At 45.4% G+C, this 19,427-nt stretch overlaps 1 protein-coding gene across 4 annotated transcripts; it reads right to left on the bottom strand.

Annotated features, from left to right (window-relative positions):
- Positions 1–356: 356 nt before the first annotated feature.
- On the bottom strand, positions 357–19,227 carry LOC111854496 (active breakpoint cluster region-related protein). 4 transcript variants are annotated; one of them, XM_072717377.1, is made up of 23 exons: positions 18,324–19,227; positions 17,654–17,843; positions 17,197–17,360; positions 16,925–17,029; positions 13,028–13,249; positions 12,194–12,301; positions 11,442–11,496; positions 11,281–11,333; positions 11,018–11,155; positions 10,800–10,921; positions 10,511–10,664; positions 10,042–10,167; positions 9,829–9,904; positions 9,520–9,615; positions 5,667–5,741; positions 5,294–5,391; positions 5,037–5,150; positions 3,898–4,064; positions 2,939–3,078; positions 2,061–2,195; positions 1,061–1,166; positions 797–980; positions 357–732 (listed from the first exon to the last, which is right to left on the bottom strand). In XM_072717377.1, the coding sequence occupies exons 2-23, from the start codon at positions 17,703–17,705 to the stop codon at positions 634–636; spliced, it is 2,589 nt and encodes an 862-aa protein (XP_072573478.1). In that variant the 5' UTR covers positions 17,706–17,843; positions 18,324–19,227; the 3' UTR covers positions 357–633. The 4 variants fall into 4 exon arrangements, 3 of the variants coding, with proteins under 3 accessions (XP_072573478.1, XP_072573477.1, XP_072573479.1); XM_072717376.1 differs by having other exon boundaries at positions 17,654–17,800; positions 18,324–19,226; XM_072717378.1 differs by having other exon boundaries at positions 839–980; positions 17,654–17,800; positions 18,324–19,225.
- Between the last annotated feature and the right edge of the window lie 200 nt (positions 19,228–19,427).

Below are 19,427 nucleotides of genomic sequence, written 5' to 3'. Positions count from 1 at the left end.
AACACTAGCCTCGCCGGCCCAGGTGGTGAGGGATCCATGCTGTAAGCGTACACCCAGCTGCAGGGCGGTCCAAGGGGGTTGTCTGGGGTGGGGGGTCTGACTTTGAAGTGCCAGGGAGTGTTTTCGTGAACTTCATCTTGTTGAATCCGAGCCGTGACAGATCAGATTTAACACTGGCCCTCGCCACCTGATGAAAATCTATTCTCAGATTATACACCAGGTCTGCCTTTTGCTGTCCCGTTACAACCTCCACCTCTCAGACGGAACTTTCTACCTCTCCTTACAACATTAGCCTTTGCACATGGTCACACTCAGCATTCCTAATCTACAGAAGGTAGTTAGAAACCAGCTACCAGTGACATTTATGTTTTCACTTTAGTTTTGAACATCGGTTATTCTAAACAATATATCATTTTATACAACACATTGAAATGGTGTAGAATTTTTCCAGGAGTTCCAGGGAAAGGCATGAGGCCAAGCCCTTCATGGGTCTATCCACAGTTCACCAGGAAAGACTGATGACCTCTCAAAGTGCTACTCGGCCTCCCAAGTCACCATAGGTGGACTGCGCTTTCTCGTGAAATTTAAGCGTTTTCTGCTGATGTGTTGCAACAGTTGTGAGGGAAGATTTCTTTATAATGCGACCTCTGTATCTTCTTCTGTGTCCAGAGGTGCTAAAGTCTGAGGGGCTGGAAGGTTTTGGCACTGAAGGTAGAAGTAAAGCACCTGCACCTAAGAGTACAGAGAGACAAACATGTTTGGCCGCTTCCTGTCATAAGTGAGCTCTAGTGCTCACCTGCACGACCACTTCCTGTGATATGTCAACACTGGAGCTCACCTGCACGACCACTTCCTGTGATATGTCCACTGGAGGGCCACACTGTCCCAGAATTACTTCTGGAGGACGAACCATGCTGGGTCCAAACACTGTAGCCAAGTTCATCAGGGTCATTTTGTTGATCTCCTGCCTCTCTGCCACCCTGAGAAGAGGTGAGGAAGAGGAATTGTGAATGTAATGTAAGACGATGAGGAGGCTGTTAAGGAAGGTTACGCTACTGACCGTTTGAGGTGGTGCAGGAGGAAGAGGAATGTGTTGCGATTCACATCGGGGCAGGACTGTAGGATGGTCAGCATGGTGTCCAGTCTGGACCTCAAGTCTGGAATTTCTGCCAGTGAAATAAAGAAAGAACCCTTCAAGATCCCTTGAATTAGGCCCACAAATCACACAAAGAGAACATCTGGTTTTAGACAGGGTCCAATATTATGCTCATGTCCTTGTATTTGTCTTTGCAATAGCGTACAATCACCTATAACTGATTCCAGGTCATAAATTATCAGCAATATCATTATAAAGCAAAACAGAAGGGACTAAATATCTGTCTTGTGGAAATACTTCCAAGTTAACGAAATTTATGCGTAGCGGACTGTGTACTGCGCTCTACTGAACGTTCAAAAGGAGGTACGAAATCAGGTTCATACAACACTAGTAATCTAGTTAAACATCAAAAAAGCTAAACATAAGAGAGTATGGCGACATTGCCCCCAGTAGCAACCCTCTGCAACAAGCAAATCTGCAGCATATACCATCAAACATCAAACGATAAACAGAAGCTCTTCCCCAGCATCGATCACGTGGCAAGTCTTAATGCCGACTGTTTAGCGGATTGTCTGTATATCATTTTTCTTCAGGCTTTCACATATTTTTTCAGAAAAAAGAATAGAATAGAATATAGAGGACAATATATGTGGTTTTCAAACACCAGTGAAGGAATAAAAAGTTCTAGACATCACTGAGAGAACACAGAGGTCCACGGTGGAAGACACAGTCACATGACAAAGAGGTCTTTACCTATAATTTTAAGAAAGTTATTTTCATGAAATTGGGATAGGGAACAGGTACAAAGAGTAGACACAAAAGGCAGAACTATTGGGTTTCAAGAGAAATGTAGTATGAATATAAACATTGCTGGTCAGTCAGTATTGCTTAACACACACACACACACACACACACACACACACACACACACACACAAATTAATTCTCCTTTGAGAGGGACTCACCCAGCGCATCAGCCAGACTCTGGAACAGCTCTGAAGGGATGACTGAGTGTGGAAGCTCCCGGAAATACAGTTTCAAGGTGCCAGACACTGTGTTCACATCCACGGTCCTGAGGCGTGATATAGCATCACGCACATCTGCAGACGAGTGCGTGGAACATTGTGTCACCTTCCATAATCAGTTTTGCTTCTTTGCGTAAAACAAAGACGTCTAGCCTCTGCAGTGCTCCTGCTTTCACTCAATTTTTACACAAAATCTTGAGTCTAAATCCAGTGCATTTTAATTTAAGAAGCAGATAAATGTTACTCTGTAAATGTTACTCTGTTACTCATATTATCACTGTGAAAAATCCAGCCACTGCCATGCTGTTGCTGCTTATTCAGTACATGTTTGCAATATTAGCTTGCCATTCCAAGGAGTGAAAGAACATGAAGCAGTCACTTCCTCAGGGGCCACACATTCACACATCGAACAGGCGATATAGAGACAAATTAACTTAATTGCACACTTTCATTACATGGAAAGTAGGAGGAAACCAGAGTAATTGAAGGAGACCCACACACACTGCACACGCAAAGAGCTTTTTGGTAAAACTTTGGCAATCAATCCAAATATTGAATAAGCCTTTCTACCATATTCAAAAGAGTTTTAGTTTTATGCTTATTGAGTTCCAAAAGTGAAAAGGCAAGATCTCTGCATCCTGGGATCATTTCTACACATATACACACAATTACAATGTAAATAATAGCATCTTTTCAGAAGGCACACCACATTCTAGAGGCTCCAGGTTGTCCTGTGGCCCTTATCAGAAAAAGAGGTTCAAAGACGGATGGGTGGACACACATTGTTATACACACATGCAAAAACATGATATTCTCACTGGTGTCAAAGGCCTTCTTCATAATCTGGATGTCGCTGGTCGCTCCAGAGATCCTGTAGATGCCCACCTCATCCAGGCCTCTACGCTCCACCTCCTCTGAGCAGGAGCGCACAATGTGTGGCACTAGCACCCTCTCATGTCTGGAAGAGGAATAACCAGGCTGGGCACAGTCATGCTCACACTCTTTTTACAGTAAGATGTGCACGGTAAGGAAGGCAACAGTGCCACCTTCTGTCTGGCAGTGTAATTTCAGGATGAACAGCACATGTATTTTAATATTATTTGTCAATTATATTCATTATTAATTATTCATCAGGAACAAGGGCAGTTCAACATTTGTTTCCAAGAGAAACCCCCATCATGTCTCTGCTGTACTTTCAGAGCTATTTACAGTTATCTTCTGTTCTGCTTTTTATTCTACATAAGTTTTGCTTTCTGCCCATTTTGCAGTTCACTGGCTTCACTGTCTGCTTTCTAGTCGCAGAACTCAATTTTCATTTCTGCTGCAGAGGCAGGGATTCTCACAAACAAGATGCTGGCACACATTCTGAGTGGCTTAGGCGACTCTAGGCTTTTTTTCCAGGAAGTGCAAGATGAGAGAGACCAACCAGTCATTCATTACAGGCTATGGCAAACTCAGCTATGCAGAAAAAGTAGTACATACACTCACAATAGATTATTATTACACATTGATATGACTAACACAAGCCACATTTTCAAATATAACTTTACAATGTAATTTAATATTATTGAATATATTCAAATATATTCAAATAGCATTTTCTTATGAGTAGTAGCGGTGGAAATGCACCCTGTGCACCTCTGATAAAGTCACCTGTGTGACTGGCTATGAAAGACAGGCTCCTCATTCCACTCATTAAAGCAATCAAATGCCTTGACGCATGATTGAAGAGAACGTGTCATTCTTATTGAAATGCATGGCAGGCAGGCGGACTCACTGGGCCAGCTCGCCGATGGGCACAGCGAAGACGGGAGGCTGCTGGACAGGGGCGGCCCTGGGGGGCTCCAAGGCGTGGGCACAGTACTTCAGTGAAAGGGACACCTCCACCTGGCCCATACTCATGGTGACCCTCTTCCACCGTTTCAGCAGAAGGGACGGGTCCAGCTATAACACACACGCAGAAAAGAGGAGTCCAAACGTGAGGAGGCAGGTTTACCTCTATAGAGTCCGAACATGAAGAGGCAGGTTTACCTCTATAGAGTCCGAACATGAAAAGGCAGGTTTACCTCTATAGAGTCCGAACATGAAAAGGCAGGTTTATCTCTATAGAGTCCGAACATGAAAAGGCAGGTTTACCTCTATAGAGTCCGAACATGAAAAGGCAGGTTTAACTCTATAGAGTCCGAACATGAAAAGGCAGGTTTACCTCTATAGAGTCCGAACATGAAAAGGCAGGTTTATCTCTATAGAGTCCGAACATGAAAAGGCAGGTTTACCTCTATAGAGTCCGAACATGAAAAGGCAGGTTTACCTCTACAGAGTCTGAATGTGAGAAGGGCGGTTTACCTTTATAGAGTCTGAATAATAATAATACATTTTATTTATATAGTGCTTTTACAAAATCTCAAAGATGCTGACAGAGAATAAAGAAAAGAAAACAAAAAATGACAAAACATGGATAAGGAAGGCTAAACACTTCAGCAAACAAAGGTTTTTATCTTGGTTTTGAAATCTGAGACAGACCGACAGATGAATGGCACTGGGGAGGGAGTTCCAAAGTCGGTGAGCAAAATGGGAAAATGCGCAGCCCCCATAGCCATGGAGTTTGGACGGGGGGGTGAGGAGAGAGCCAGAAGAGGAGGATGTAAGAGTGCTGGGAGGCTGGTAGGGGAGAAGCAGTTCATAAAGGTATGATGGGGCTTGGCTGTTATGAGCTTTGAACGTCAGGAGAAGTATCTTTAAGTGGATGCATTCTTTAATGGGGAGCCAGTGCAGGTCCACGGGCTTGATATGCTGCTAGCAGTGAGTGTGGGTGAGGAGCCGGGCAGCAGAGTGCTAGACAATCTGGAGTTCCTGGAGAGATGTGAGATGGTGGGTTTACCTCTATAGAGTCCAAATGTGAGGAGGTAGGTTTACCTCTTGAGTGGTCTTCTCCAGGACTCTGTAACCCTTAATCCCCTCCCGTTTGTCTGGTTGTCTCACACAAAGTAGTCGAAGGCAATGTGCACCATCCACCAGCAAGGAGAACTCCTGCCAGACACACAAACACCCAGCAGAACCAAAATCTTAATCGCAATGTAACACACTGGGTGGCAACAGAGAAACAGGAGATATACACATTCACGTTGTACCTGTGCAGATTGAGGAGCAATGCAACATGTCAACAATCTTACCTCATCCCATTGTGGTGTCAGGGTATTGAGAGATGGACGCGTCTGGGCCGTGTTGTCAAAGAATTGGTACCCATCCACTTCAAGGCGTATGTACAAGCCTCCAGAAAATGAAGAACAAGGACAGATGGAAGGACAGACGGAGAGGGTTTGGGTTAGCAAACAGGCAAGCAAATTCTGACATGGAGACGGAATTGTGGGATGAAACTCTCACAGACTATATAAATAACTTTTAAACAACATAGAACCTAGGCAGCTACGGGATGGTGAGGAAGTGGAGTCTGGCCGATGGTAGCGGTGGAGCCTAGGCAGCTATGAGAGTTTGAGGAGGTGGAGTCTGGGCAACTGTAGAGACAGAGTCTAGGCAGGGACTCACTGGCTGGCTCTTGATGTCCTGAAGCAGAGTGGACAACAATGCTGAGTGTTCCACACAGATGTCTGTCCTTACAGTCTGGAGAGAGGGAGACATGCGTGCAATGTCTGTGAAAAACAAGCCTTTAAACATAAACTAAGTGCTAATCAAAAAGGAACCCCATACCCAACAGGCGTCAGTTTAATTCATTCATTGACAAATAAGAGACATTCTCTTCTAATCAGCATCATTTGACCTGCAGTGTGAAGATTGAGTCATGTGATTGGCTGGGGTCTGTACAGGACCCCACTGACATGCAGTTTGACACTGGAAAAAAGATAGATAAAAGAAAGTAATTCTTTATTTTAAGGCTTTTGATACACTATATTGCTAAAAGTATTGGGACACCTGCCTTTACACACACATGAACTTTACTGACATCCCATTCTTAATACATAGGCTTTAATATGGAGCTGGCCCACCATTTGCAGCTATAACAGCTTCAGCTCTTCTAGGAAGACTGTCTGCAAGGTTAAGGAGTGTGTTTATGGGAATTTTTGACCATTCTTCCAGGAGAGCATTTGTGAGGTCAGGCACTGATGTTGAATGAGAAGGCCTGGCTCACAGTCTCTGCTCTAATTCATCCCAAAAGTATTCTATCAGGATGAGGTCAGGACTCAGTGCAGGCCAGTTCCTCCACACCAGACTCACTCATCCATGTCCTTATTGACCTTGCTTTGTACACTGATGCGCAGTCATGTTAGAACAGGAAGGGGGCATCCCTAAACCGTTCCCACAAAGTTGGGAACATGAAATTGTCCAAAATGGCTTTGAATGCTGCAGCATTAAAAATTCCTTTCATTGGAACTAAGGGGCCAAGCCCAACCCCTGATAAACAACCCCACGCCATAATCTCCGCCAAACCCAGACTCGACCATGGGATTGCCAGACAGAGAAGCCTGATTCGTCAATTCAGAGAACACGTATCCGCTGCTCTAGAGTCCAGTGGTGGTGTGCTTTACACCACTGCATCCGATGGTTTGCATTGCACTTGGTGATGTAAGGCTTAGATGCAGCTGCTCGACCATGGAAACCCATTCCATGAAGTTCTCTACGCACTGTTTTTGAGCTAATCTGAAGGCCACATGAAGTTTAGAGGTCTGTAACTATTGACTTTGCAGACAGTTTGGCGTTGTCCCTGCACTGGGATTTTAGCAACTTCTTGCCTGAGTTGCTGTTGTTCCCAATTGCTTCCATTTTGTTGTAATACCACTACCAGTTCACTGTGGAATATTCAGTAGCAAGGAAATTTCAGGAATGGACAGGCGGCGTCCTATTATGGTACACCCGTCTTGCTTATGCAGTAATGTGGCAACTACATTCTAAATGGCATTGGTCTTTGTCCGCCTGGTCTCGTGAACAGCTGCCAGGCACTTCAGGACTTGGTTATGCCGCCATGGGTACCGAACCTGTGACAGGCTTGTTTTGCAGCCGATCAGAATGTGCTTGAGGTTTGCAGGGGACGGACAGAGGGGGCATGTGGGGTCTTCTCCGTCCCATTGGTTGAGGTTAGAGGGGGAGGGCAGGGTATCGTATATGCCCCGTAGAATGAAGCTGGTGTGAAATGCCTCCATGCCCATCAACTCCCTCCAAGAGAATTTCCTCCTCTCGACTTCCTCTCATCTCATCTACTGCCCTTGCCTAGATTGTGAGACAGCCTTTGCACATCTTACTGCCTGCTCTTGTCGACACACCTCCTCAATGACCAGAGCTCGGCGCTGAGCTGGAGTTGCCTTATGCCAGGATGGTTTGCTCTCCCCAAGGCTGAGACTCTCCTGTTGCACAAGGCCAATGATGTCTCTGTGTCTGAGGTCTGACTCTGCCGGCTGAATATCTGCAGTTGGGGTCCACTTCTTTCCGGTCGCAAGAGTAGGAGCTGCTTGGGCCACGCAGGGGTCTCTGGATCCTGTGGGTCTCATCTCCACCCTCACTTTGGAACGCTTGAACTCCTCTGCGATGCTGGACACAGGAAGTTCAGGCACGTCTTTTCCATACAGCCCGATGTTACTGAAGCATCTCGGAAGCCCCAGCCATTTTTTGGCAAATGAGCTGACCACCCTCTCAAGGTTCTCGACCTTTGAGATTGGGACCTCATAGACCGTCAGAGGCCACGTGAGGCGGGGTAACAGCCCAAATTGAAGGCACCAAAACTTCATTCCGCCTAGGAGCATAGTCTTGTTGATACGCTCTAGTACCTGTATGGGTTCCTGCCTAAGGTGGTCCACTTCTTCGGTGTCCTTGAGGGTTGCATCATACCAACGTCCGAGACTCTTTACTGGCTTCTCTGACACTGTTGGTATGGGCTCCTCATCGACGTAAAACCGGTGCTCCACCAGCCTTCCCTTAATGACTGAGATGCTCCTGGAGATGCCCTGCTTTATTTCCATTTGAGCCCACTGGATGTTCACTGGATGTTCTCTTGCAGCTTGTTCAACAGCCGTTTAGCACATGCCTTGGTTGTGGTGAGTATGGTCATGTCATCCATATCTGCTCCAATGGGAGGGAGACGAAGACCAGTTTTGAGCTTAGGCCCCCCAACCACCCACTGAGAGGCTCGGACAATGACCTCAATATGACATGGAGATCTTTTCCATCCTTTTTGGCAGCTTGGATTTGAAGCCATATCATGTTGGCATGCTCCAAGCAGCCTGAGAAGCCTGGAATGCCTGCCTTCTGCACTGAGGTATCGATGTAGTGGTTCTTCTCCAGGTAGACGGTCAGCCTATGGGCCACTACACTGAAGAAGATTTTGCCTTCAACATTCAATAGGCTGATTTGATGAAACTTTCTGATATCGGCCAAGTCCTTTTCCTTGGGTATTAGGATGTCTCCTGCCCTCTGCCACACAGTTGGAATAGTTTGTATCTGCCACACCACCTTCATCAGCCTCCAGAGAAGGCTCCGTTGGACCAAGGGGAGGATGCAGCTCTTGCTCGACGTATAATCACCTCCACTTCCCTCCACTTGGGGGGGCTACTGTCCAGCTGATGTTCAGGAGGATGTATCGGTGGCAAATCGGGTGGAAGAGGTGGAAGCTGCAAGAGAACATCTCAGTCTGCTCTGCGGTCAGCTCCGTAGCTGTAAATCAGGTCTCCCATTCTCTCTATCTTCTTAACAGTGGTTCCTTTCAGCTGGCCTAGGAGTTGCTGATGTCTGTGTCGAGATTTGTGGCGCGAGGCATCATTTGTAGTGATGTCAGAGTATGGGGGGGTGGGGGGGCAATATGTAAGTGTGAATATAAAAGGACCCCCGCAGCCCCCGGTCAAAAGCCCTATCAGCTTTAATGCTCATTTTCATTCGTTGATCTGACCACACATTCATTTCTCGAGTGGATGAGATATTCCTGCTTGGTGACTGGATTCCTGTTCTGTGTTTTTGTATTTCGACTTATTTTGCTTACTGTATTGCTGTCAAAGCTTCACTTACTAGCTAGACTCTGCTAGATGCAAGATGTGTGCAAGACGCAATCAGTGAATAACTTGATATTTTGGTGCATCCTCACAAGGACATCACGAATAAATAAGCAGGACTATTTTAATGCATATTTAAGATTCATTTACACGTTGCGTTTCAATAAATTGAAGTATGATTTAACCATGTGATATACGCATATCAAATAAAAATACCTTTTAGATCACTATAATTTGGATTATTTCATAATGCTTTAAAGTGGCACCACAAAACCAACAAATGAACGTACTGCATCTTTAAGATTGTGGTAAATATAATAAATAATAAACTAATGAAGTGGGAGATTATAGGATGTCATCCCCCACCCGCCCACCCCCAGGCGAGTGCCGTGAAATGTGAACCTCACCTGGGAGCAGGCTCTGGAGGGAAGGCTGCTGGGTCATTCTCAGCTTGACACACGAGCTTGTGAGGGCAAGCAGGTCTGGAGGAACCGTCTCTAAATCTGATTAAGAGGATACACACACCAGAACACACACAAACGCAGATGGTCAGGCACACGTCAAACCTTCCTGGGTGGGCTTTATCCCACAGAGTTAAACCACAGCATTAAAAAAAGAATGTCACTTTTTATCACGTGATCTCATACAAAGGTTACATGACTGTTTAATTCCATTTCTGTGCCCACCCCGCCCAAGCAGCCATCATCAGGACTCACTCTCTCCTTTAAGTTTCTCGATGGCCTCCCTCCACTCGTCCAGTTCGTAAAGTGATGACAGGAAGATGGTGTGACTCTGAGGATGAAGAAGGACCTCAGAATCAAAGAGCTCTCCAGTGACAAGCGATGACACAAAGCCACGGCCGGGCATGTCACATGGAGCAAGCCGGGTGCTGGGGGGGTCCCAGCGGGCTGCTCAGTCGGGGGCCTCACCTTGCCGCTGGGACTGTGCAGCTCCAGGGGGAGGACGGGCGCGTGAGTCAACAGCCACAGCTCGCACTGCTGCAGTTTCCTGCGGCTGCGGTCCAAGGTGCGAGCCCCAAGGCCTTTACTTCCTTTCTGATGCACACAGACAATAACCAGACTCTGCTGTAGTTCCAGCTTCGACGTGGCCGACGATGACTCTCTCAGGCTGCTTTTCACCCAGCGGCATGACAGCAGCCATTCCGAGTAAAAACTTGAACGGAACGTGAACATGCAGCAGAATCCAGTGACTAAGACGTATTTATGTGGACCATGACCTGGAAGGCCAGTGAGATAACCTAACGTAATAACCAAGCTATTACGTTATTTCAGTTTATTAAACAATGTTAGTTGAGGCCCTTTTTTGTCGGAGGTCCCTGGGCATCGGCCCGGGTAAGTCTGTCCATTAAAACGCCCCTGATCACAGACCAGCACGCACCTCCTGCTTCAGCTCCTCTCTCAGCTGGAACATCTTGCCCCTGGTGGCGCTAATGCGATGTTGCAGGTCGGCAGGCTGCTCCCTCACAGGGCCCAAGTTCATGCGCAGGCCAGCCAAGGGTAGGTACCAGCTGAACCTGTACTGGGTCTGCTTCCTAAAGAGACACACGCACGTGCCGCTTAGTGGGATTCCCGGCGAGGGCGCGAGAGTCCGAGTGCGGCGTGGCCGTGGCGCGTTGCCATGGCGTGTCGCCATGACGACCTGCCAAGAGCCGATGCCACAGACTCACCCAGGCGTGCCGTTCTTCAGCTTGGTGCACAGCAGCAGGTCGGTGTACAGGAAGAGGTGGCGCAGGCTGGGTTCGCACTCGCTCGCATCCACCACAAAGCCGTCGCGCATCAGCTGCCGCCTCTGGGTCACACACAGGGCACAAGGGAGGTCACACATCCACACATGAGGAGACGGCGTGCTGTCACTGAGTATTCATCTGTGTGCGCGTGCACTCACTATGCCTTTGGTCAGCGTGACCGCTCTCTTGCAGTGCGAGTCCTCGTTGACGCCGGCCAGGAAGCTGCTGGAGATGCGGAGGGCTTCTTGCAGGTGCGGGTGGTCCGGATGGTCCTCTGGGGTGTGCTTCAGCAGGTCCTGGAAGGAGCAGGGAAGGGGAGGGGGGGATTAGACACAATCAGAACTCCCAGCTAGAAGAGCAAGGGGGCAGCAATAGGAAGAGGGACAGGGAGCAGAGTCACACTCAAGGTGGGGAAGCTTACATGCAGCACCAGAGTTGTCTTGGTGACACGGTCCAGTGGCTTGTACAGCAGAGCTATGGAAGAGACGCCCCACATGGGCGGGGAACCGTCAGCTGGAGACATCACGGCGGGGAAAGTGATTCATTTTGTGATGTGCCAAAACAACGAAGAACAAGCCTCACCTTCCAGGGTGTATTTCGTTCTGCAGTTGTCTGGCCCCTTGTTGGACATCATGCTCTTATTGGCAAGACAGAGATGTTTCAGAGTGACAGATCTACCATTTCCAAGGGTACCATCATACAGAATAACACACTGCATTACCAACCAGTGACCAGTGACAGGCTTACAGGCCAATCCTGGCAGTGGGCTAACTCTACAGGACACAGTTCCTGTCCCTCTACATTTATCAATGCCAGTTTGTCTGCCCTTGGGGGCTAGAAGATGGGGCCCAGGTTCGAAATCTGATCCAAGCCTTTTGAGCTGCAAACTTGTGTTGTTTACCTAGGGCCACAGACCTGGGGCCTGTATCATGAAGCTACATTTCTTGCTTAGCCAGATAAGTTGTAGGATTTAAGGTACCCCAGTTTAAGTGGACTTCATCTTAGTTCACTTGCATTTGGCCCACACTACATTAAATCTGAAGTTATCTAGCTAAGCCAGAAATCCAGCTTCATGGTACAGGCCCCAGATGTTTAAGATAAAGCAAATCTCCTTTGTGACTAAAATTAATTCTTGATAACCTCAAAATGGGGGGCTTGGTGGCTCTGTAAGTATAGCAAGCCACACTGGTCAATACTCCAACTAGCACAGTATGTAAAATAATGATGCATGTTACATTCAGTTAGCATAGCCAGTTACAGGTAGAGTGCTTAGCATAGCAGCCTAGGCTACAGTCATCTTCCCGCTCATTAGCCCAAACAGTGATGTCACTCACCTCCGCCAGTGTCCTGAAGCGCTGGTCGGCCTGGGTGCATGTTCTCACGATCTCCACTGCACTCTCATAGTTGTCAATGAAACCCCGGTACACGCCCAGCTGGCTGACCTGGGGGCCACAGTTACCAATTACAAACGAGAATAATAACCTAGACGTCACGCATATGGGGAAGCGGCTGCTGAGGTCTGTGTCCCCGTCATCGTGTCCCTGTCGGGAGTGTCCATGTTGCTACCACTTTGTTCTGGGGCTAACAGGTGCCAAAACAGAACTGACATTAACAAAATGAGGTGGTGGTCCCTTTAAAAAGTCTCATTGGTAACTCTCCTAGAAATATATAAAGGTTATCTATGTTGCAGCAGAAATAACCTCCATGACTAAAGTAAAACAGGGAAGTGTAAATGAAAAACAATGGAAATCAAAAGTATGAAGTACAGGGTACCCAAATACGATTCAAACAAATGCATTATATCAAAAATAACTGGATAACCACTATCCATCATCTGGCATCTCATTCAGGGTGTACCCCTGCCTTGTGACATATGCTTCCTGAGCAGAGGTGGATAGTTTAGGTCCAGAAAGTAAAAATCCAGACCAGGGTTTTGTTTCAACCTATCAGTTGAACATAAAGCAGGGGTGTCAAACTGCAGTCCTGGAGGGCTGGAGCCCTGCACATTTTTGGGTTTCCCCTCATCTAACTTCTTGCACCTCCTTGTGCTAAGTGCCAGACAGCTCTTGAGCTGAATCATTTGTGGTGGGATTTTTCAGATAAAATCCCTGATGGATCTGAGCCTCAGTGCATCAGCGAGTATGAAATGCCTCTTTCTTGCCCCCTACCATCTTCAGGAAGAGGTCCCCCACGGGGGGCTGCACAGTGGCCTGCCGCTGCCCCCCCTCCGGTTCCGTGCTCAGCAGGGGCTCCAGCCTCTCGCTCAGTCCATCGTAGAAATTCCTGTGCATCTCCCGCAGCTCGGGAACCTGGAAAAACACGGTCTCCACCTGCTGGGGGTTTAGGACCGGCTGCGACGTGCCCGCCGATGCCTTCAGAGCCTTCATGGGCTGTCGGGAGAGAAGATAGCGCCGGTCAGAACTGCAGGAGCGTCTCCCCCAAGACTGAGGCTCCGACTGCCGCCCTCCGCTGATCTTTGTAAAGAAAAAGATCTCAGAGGTTCAAGCATGGGGGCATCAGTAAGAGACTGAGTCACATGATCCTCAGGTTTCTCCTTCATTAAAGGAACCACAACACAGACCTTTGGGATGGACTGATCAGGGGTGCTGCTAGGGATTTTGGGCCCCATGAAAACACATCACATCGGGCCCCCAACCCAGAACAATCCAAGTATGTTCCAAATGTTTTAGGCCCTTGTCACTTTTTAGTAGGCCAAGCAGTTTAACAAAACTCGTAGCGAGAAGTGAAAATACTAATTAAACTCGTTTTTAAAAATATACATTTTGTGTTTAAGGTACAGCTTTTCCTCCACAGCTATTGTTAGACTGCCCCCCCCCCCCCCCATCATGCCCCAACCTCGTCTTTGTAAGTGATAATACCTCCCCCACACCAATGTGGAAATGGGACTTTTGGATTATGTTCATTTTCATGGCAAAGAGGGACTTTGCAATTAATTGAAGTTCATCTGATCCCTCTTCATAACATTCTGGAGTTTATGCAAATTGCCATCATAAAAACTGAGGCAGCAGACTTTGTGTAAATTAATATTTGTGTCATTCTCAAATCTTTTGGCCATGGCTGTACGGCTGCTGCATGACACAGGGGCCAGAGAGGCAAACCATATGCTAGTTTCCTGTGTTAATTCACTAAGCAAACCTCAAAAGTGCTCAATGTGCAAGAACAATTTTTAAACTGCGAATCAAGAGAAAACACTGACAGTCAATACTTCATTCAGTGCAGTATGATATAGTATATAGTACTATCTATGTATTGTGTTATATTTCCGTCAGTACTGTACCTCTTTCAGTGCAGTATATCACGCTATTGTCTATAGTACAGTCTTTGTATCATGCTATACAGCAGACAGCACTTCATTTGATGGAGGACATAAGCTACATTACACTATGCCGCCCAAAAAAGGCAAAGCACAGTAACTACGCCCTTACAGGAACAGAGATAAAGGGCTTCAAAGTGTATTGACTGTCCACCCAAATGTGCAATAGGTACGTAAATGACAGCGGTTTCTTCAAAACAGAGTGTAGCTGAAACAGTTTTATCTTGTGACAAAATGTCTTAAGACCTGATTTCAGTCAAAACTCAGTGCAGTTCTGGTGTATGCCTTTATACAACAGTATGGCCTATAGAAGAGTTTGTATATTGATTTATACTGCCGCTAATACTTCATTCAGTGCAGAATGTTATGGTCTATAGTACATTCTCTGTATTGTGTTATACTGCAGTGAATACTTCATTCCGTTCAGTATGCTATGGTCTATAGTACAGTCTCTGTATTGTGTTATACTGCAGTGAAAACCTCATTCAGTGCAGTATGCTATGGTCTATAGTACAGTCTCTGTATTGTGTTATACTGCAGTGAAAACTTCATTTAGTCACTACAGCCACAGATAAAAGAAAGTGTTTAAATAATAAATTCTCTTGTATACCAAATAAGAAAAGTACATTTTAATGCAAAGCCTGAAACTCAAATTCCACTGTACTGAAGTAAGCAGGAGATCAGAGTAACACTCAGAGTAACAGTGGAAGCAATGCACCCTGGGAACTGCAACAATGCCATTCAGCTTATTCCTGGGAAACACACAAGTATTTAGACTTACACCAGTGTGTTGCCCCCCCCCCCCCAAAAAAAAAATAAAAAATATCACAGGAAAGATGCTTAAATAAATGAGCCTATTTGCTGGTTCCTCCCCCATCCAGGGGTGTGGATATGGATTGTCTGTCCACTTAAAAGACTGCCCCCCCCTTAAAATCTTGAGGCCAGCCCCAACATAGACGTAGACTTCGTTTAGTTGGACATTTGCACTTGAAATCGTCCACTAGTCCTACATCGGAAATGTCAGCTAAAACACCTCAAGTTGTGGGCTTCGACTCTCCGGAGGCGAGAGAATCAGGCCTCTGTCGCAACATTTTCCAGCAGCCTTGCTATCATTTTAAACTTTGGTGCCCACAGAAGTTCTCCGAGATGGGGAAGTGATGATCTTGAACGTGACAAGCGAAATGGAGAACCTCGGCTATATAAGGTTAAGATGGGAAGTAAAGCAGAATAGACTGCGATGATGAGAACCTTTATGTGATCAGCTTCATTGTCATGAAAAATTTGCATTGAATAACGCTACAAATAGACTTTCAGACACACAAAGACTTGCACGGGGTGTAAGAACTCCACCAGAAATATCTTTAAAATTAATATATTAATTCATAATATATACTCCATGAAGGTCATCGAGTATCAATTTTCATGAGCATAAAACTGCTGTACAAGATTGCATGCCTGGTGTGTGTGTGAAACCGTTTACACGCTGCCTAATGCACCGTTGTCTATTAATTCATGCTGGGGAGAAGTGCGAGCCAAACGGCTGAAAATGTGTGCATGAGAGGCAGAAACATGAGCCGTGAAGGGGAAAAGGCCCTTGCATACATACCCGGGGCGTGGACGCACAGACACACACCCGTAAACACGTCTGCATTGGCATGGGAACTCACACACACACACACACACAGACCTGTACTCATATCTTTGTGGGGACCGTCCATTCATTTCTATAGGTAAAACCCAAATCCCAACAATGACAACCTTAACCCTTACCCAGCCCTAACCTTGACCATAAGCAACCAAACTTTTTGACTGCATGTACATATTTTTATTAAACTGAGTTTCCCCTTATGGGGAACATTTTTTCAGTCAAAATAGCAGGTTTTTATCACATTGTAGGGACATTTGGTATGCACAATTTAATGTACATCTGACCCACACACTCTCTCCCTCTCTTTCTCTCTCTCTCTAACACACACACACACATACACACACAGACCCTGCTAGACAGCAGTTGCAATACACTAAGTCTAACCTGAGCAAACCTTTCGGAACCAAAACCTATAAATACATACACCTCCACTTTCATATACGCAGACAGAAATACCACCACCAGAGGCTGTAGACGGTGCTGAAATGAGACTCACCAGCTCAAAGAATCATCAGTCCACCAATAACCGCATGTTAATAACCGAACAACTCCAGTGATTATTCTGGTCAGAGGAAGCAATTATCAGAACCCAGGTGAGAATTATTCACAATCAAGAAGCTTCCTAAACCTCTGTCTCCATGCATTTTTTTTATTATATTTTACTTATAACAGACCAGAAGGAGTGTTTTGTTTTAATGCACCCGTGTTTCTTTTGTCTTATGCACTTTTTATCTTCTATTTCTGTAGACATACAACATTTGTGAGTACTCAGGTGTGAAGTTGTACAAGTTCACTTGCTACAAGAACACCCAGCCTCGCTGAACATGGGTTAGCTTCTCTGTTACGCTGCGTATATTTGTGCCTGCCTCTACAATTATCTATTGAAGAGTTTCATTGTCTTTGGATGAGGAGACAGAAAATGCAAAAGTACCATACAGTTAATATACAATAAAATCCATCAATGTGAATTGTGAAATCACCATAAAAGGTATATGTAGATTGGAGGCCCAATAAACCACACTCTTATTGAAAATGTCATGTGACCTGAAAATGGCCGCAGCTCCAGGTATGGGTCACACTCACAGTCAGCAGGGTCTCCAGTTCACTGAGGTACTGCTGCTCACTCTTCAGGATACTCCTAAGAACCACCAGCCTCTTCTCCAGGAGGATGTCTGGGGCCCAATCAGTCTGCAAAATAATCATAACTGAGGTCACATGACTTAATTAGGAGCTCTGACTGGTCATCGCATCCAGGTTAACAGATGACTCTGTGCTCCCAGCACAAGTGAGATTTTCCGAAGTTTCACCAGCAATCGATGTGCCATTTCCACAATTGAATCTATCTGATCACTCACTGGTGTATCCGGAAGGTCGATGCTGTCTCCTGGAAGGGTGTTTGAGATAAACCCATCTTCAGGGAGGACTGTGCTCGGTGCTTGCAAACGGTTGGACATAAACTCATCTTCATTTTCCACTGCAAATACGTCCTCTATCAGGTCTGGCTCCACTTTGTCCATTCCTGCAAACGACATAAAACAAATACGAGGAAACCTAAAGTTTGAATTTCCAGCGATTTCATCCTGCGCTTTCTTTGATTAGACCAAGGTCAAAATGTTATCTTAATACTGATTCATTACAGACGTAACTATACAGGAGCTCACATGCACGTAAATACACAGATTCCCGTTTCCTCACCGGATCTGCCAGGGCGAACAAACCACTGAGCTTAACGGTTCTCGTTAAGCGCCAACTTTGATGATAAATGCATTGCAACGGAAGCTCCTTAGCTGGTTTACAAGCCGAGCTCTGTACCTGCAACTTTGTACGTCTGCAAATAGTCGATAGCCTCTTCGTAGACCTCCATCAGAAGCGACAGAACAGTGAGGGGAAGTGGTCTAAATGAACACCTGGCTTTCCTGGCCGCAGAGAAGGCGAAGTCAGGACGGTAAGAGGTGTGTCCTGGAAAGGAACCGCACTTTAAACGTTCATTTTTGTACCACCTCTGCAGAAAAAAAATCCAGAATTATTAAAATACTATGCATCGCTTTAATTGCTCTGATCATTGCTTCCGCAAATAAATTATGTATGATTGATATATTCGACAGCGCTTAATAGTCAGAAAACGCTTTAATGGCATTGTCCATATTTCAATCTAAAATGCAAATATAGACTAATAGGCGGCACGAAGAGACCGAGTAGGAGTTTACAGAAGTATATTGCTCTTACTGTAACTGGCGTGAGATTCTCCATGCAGGTTATAAACTTAAATTTACAGAAGCATCCATAAAGCTAACGAAACGGAAGAGCACCCATTTAGCGAGAAACTCCTATAGAAAATACTCCTCAAATTATTATTTAATTCACTGGTATACAAATATCAACCATATTCGTTCGTGTTAGTTCATCAATAAAATCGAAAAATTTTCATCATCATAAATTATTGTAAAATATTTTAACTAGACACAATTTTTCAAGAACTTACCAGTGAGAGCTTCTTGTTAGCTTGGGCTTCTGGACACTTTTTTCCTGTGATGTTGACAAGTGACCGATGAAAGAAAGTGTGCGCGTAAACTTTCCAAAACGTTTAGACTTTCGCTTTTCGAGTTCACCCCTTGAAAGGCGAATAGAATAGAATTCAGTTGCTAACTAGAAATATGGGGATTGTATGTAGTTAACACACATTCCATTTTATGCTATATATTTTCCATTTTATGCTATTACACTTTTATACAGACACATTTTCGATTTGGAGAACATCGCTGCTTCGTGCCGGCGATTCGTTAAAAAGCGAAATGTCAACGATGATTGACATGGTCGTTAGTCCGCATATCAGCCCGCCCTCGTCCTCCACAAGTCGTTTGATTAGGTGCAAACGTGACCCCCCCCCCCCAATATCCCCATTAGCGATGCAAGTTCCTGCTTTTCCAACTACGAAAAAGGGGAAAAGACCGTGAAATGGCTATAACAAATAGCATAAATGACCTCCTCATTGTGTGTGAGTTTTCTCCGTTATGCACGTTGTGCTGTGACACAAAGTGACAGTGAAAGGAAGTAACATCAAAACCACCAGGGTCTTGGGCAATATATTACAGGCTGGACTGCACAAGATACAAGTAAAAAAACGAGTATCTTATCGCCAAATCTGATGCTGAACAGTGATCGACGCACCAGTTGCACGTTTTCATTCCTCTAACGGTGACCCATAAAACCCCCTATGCTTGCTGTTTCCGACAAGTGCTTTTTATAGTAGGGTTAACATCGTAAAAGTCACAGGCTAAGCAGTTTGTCTGCGTGGAATATGGTTGACTTAAGGTTCATTTCAGCCACTGTGGTCCGGATGATAGCCGGCTAACTTATGTGACCGAAATGTCCCTTAAAAAAGCTCTTTGTAGGCGCTCTGGACTAAAGTTTACTTTCAAAACGTAATATTCTCATTCTGACCGTAATCTACCGTTCTGAACGGTTTGAAGAGTGCTTATGTAAAGTGATACAAAACTTAATGTAACAAAAATAATACAACACAATAAACGTGTAATACAATTTATGTTATAAAATACTTATATTTAATACGTATATTTAATTATAT

Source organism: Paramormyrops kingsleyae, chromosome 10 (genome assembly GCF_048594095.1).
Source record: "Paramormyrops kingsleyae isolate MSU_618 chromosome 10, PKINGS_0.4, whole genome shotgun sequence".
Classification (NCBI taxonomy): Eukaryota; Metazoa; Chordata; class Actinopteri; order Osteoglossiformes; family Mormyridae; genus Paramormyrops; species Paramormyrops kingsleyae.
The sequence above is the reverse complement of the archived record's forward strand: the minus strand, read 5'-3'. Positions and strand labels throughout refer to the sequence as shown.

Bases quoted from the DNA above. Each gene is read 5' to 3' on its own strand.
- LOC111854496 (XM_072717377.1), bottom strand. From the start codon at position 17,705: ATGGAGGTCTACGAAGAGGCTATCGACTATTTGCAGACGTACAAAGTT. The intron at 10,168-10,510 runs GTGCGTGCTGGT...TGTGTGCATCAG, and splicing joins GAGAGGAGCTGAAGCAGGAG to AAAGGAAGTAAAGGCCTTGG. The intron at 2,196-2,938 runs GTGAGAATATCA...ACTCGTCTGCAG, and splicing joins GAAGAAGGCCTTTGACACCA to ATGTGCGTGATGCTATATCA.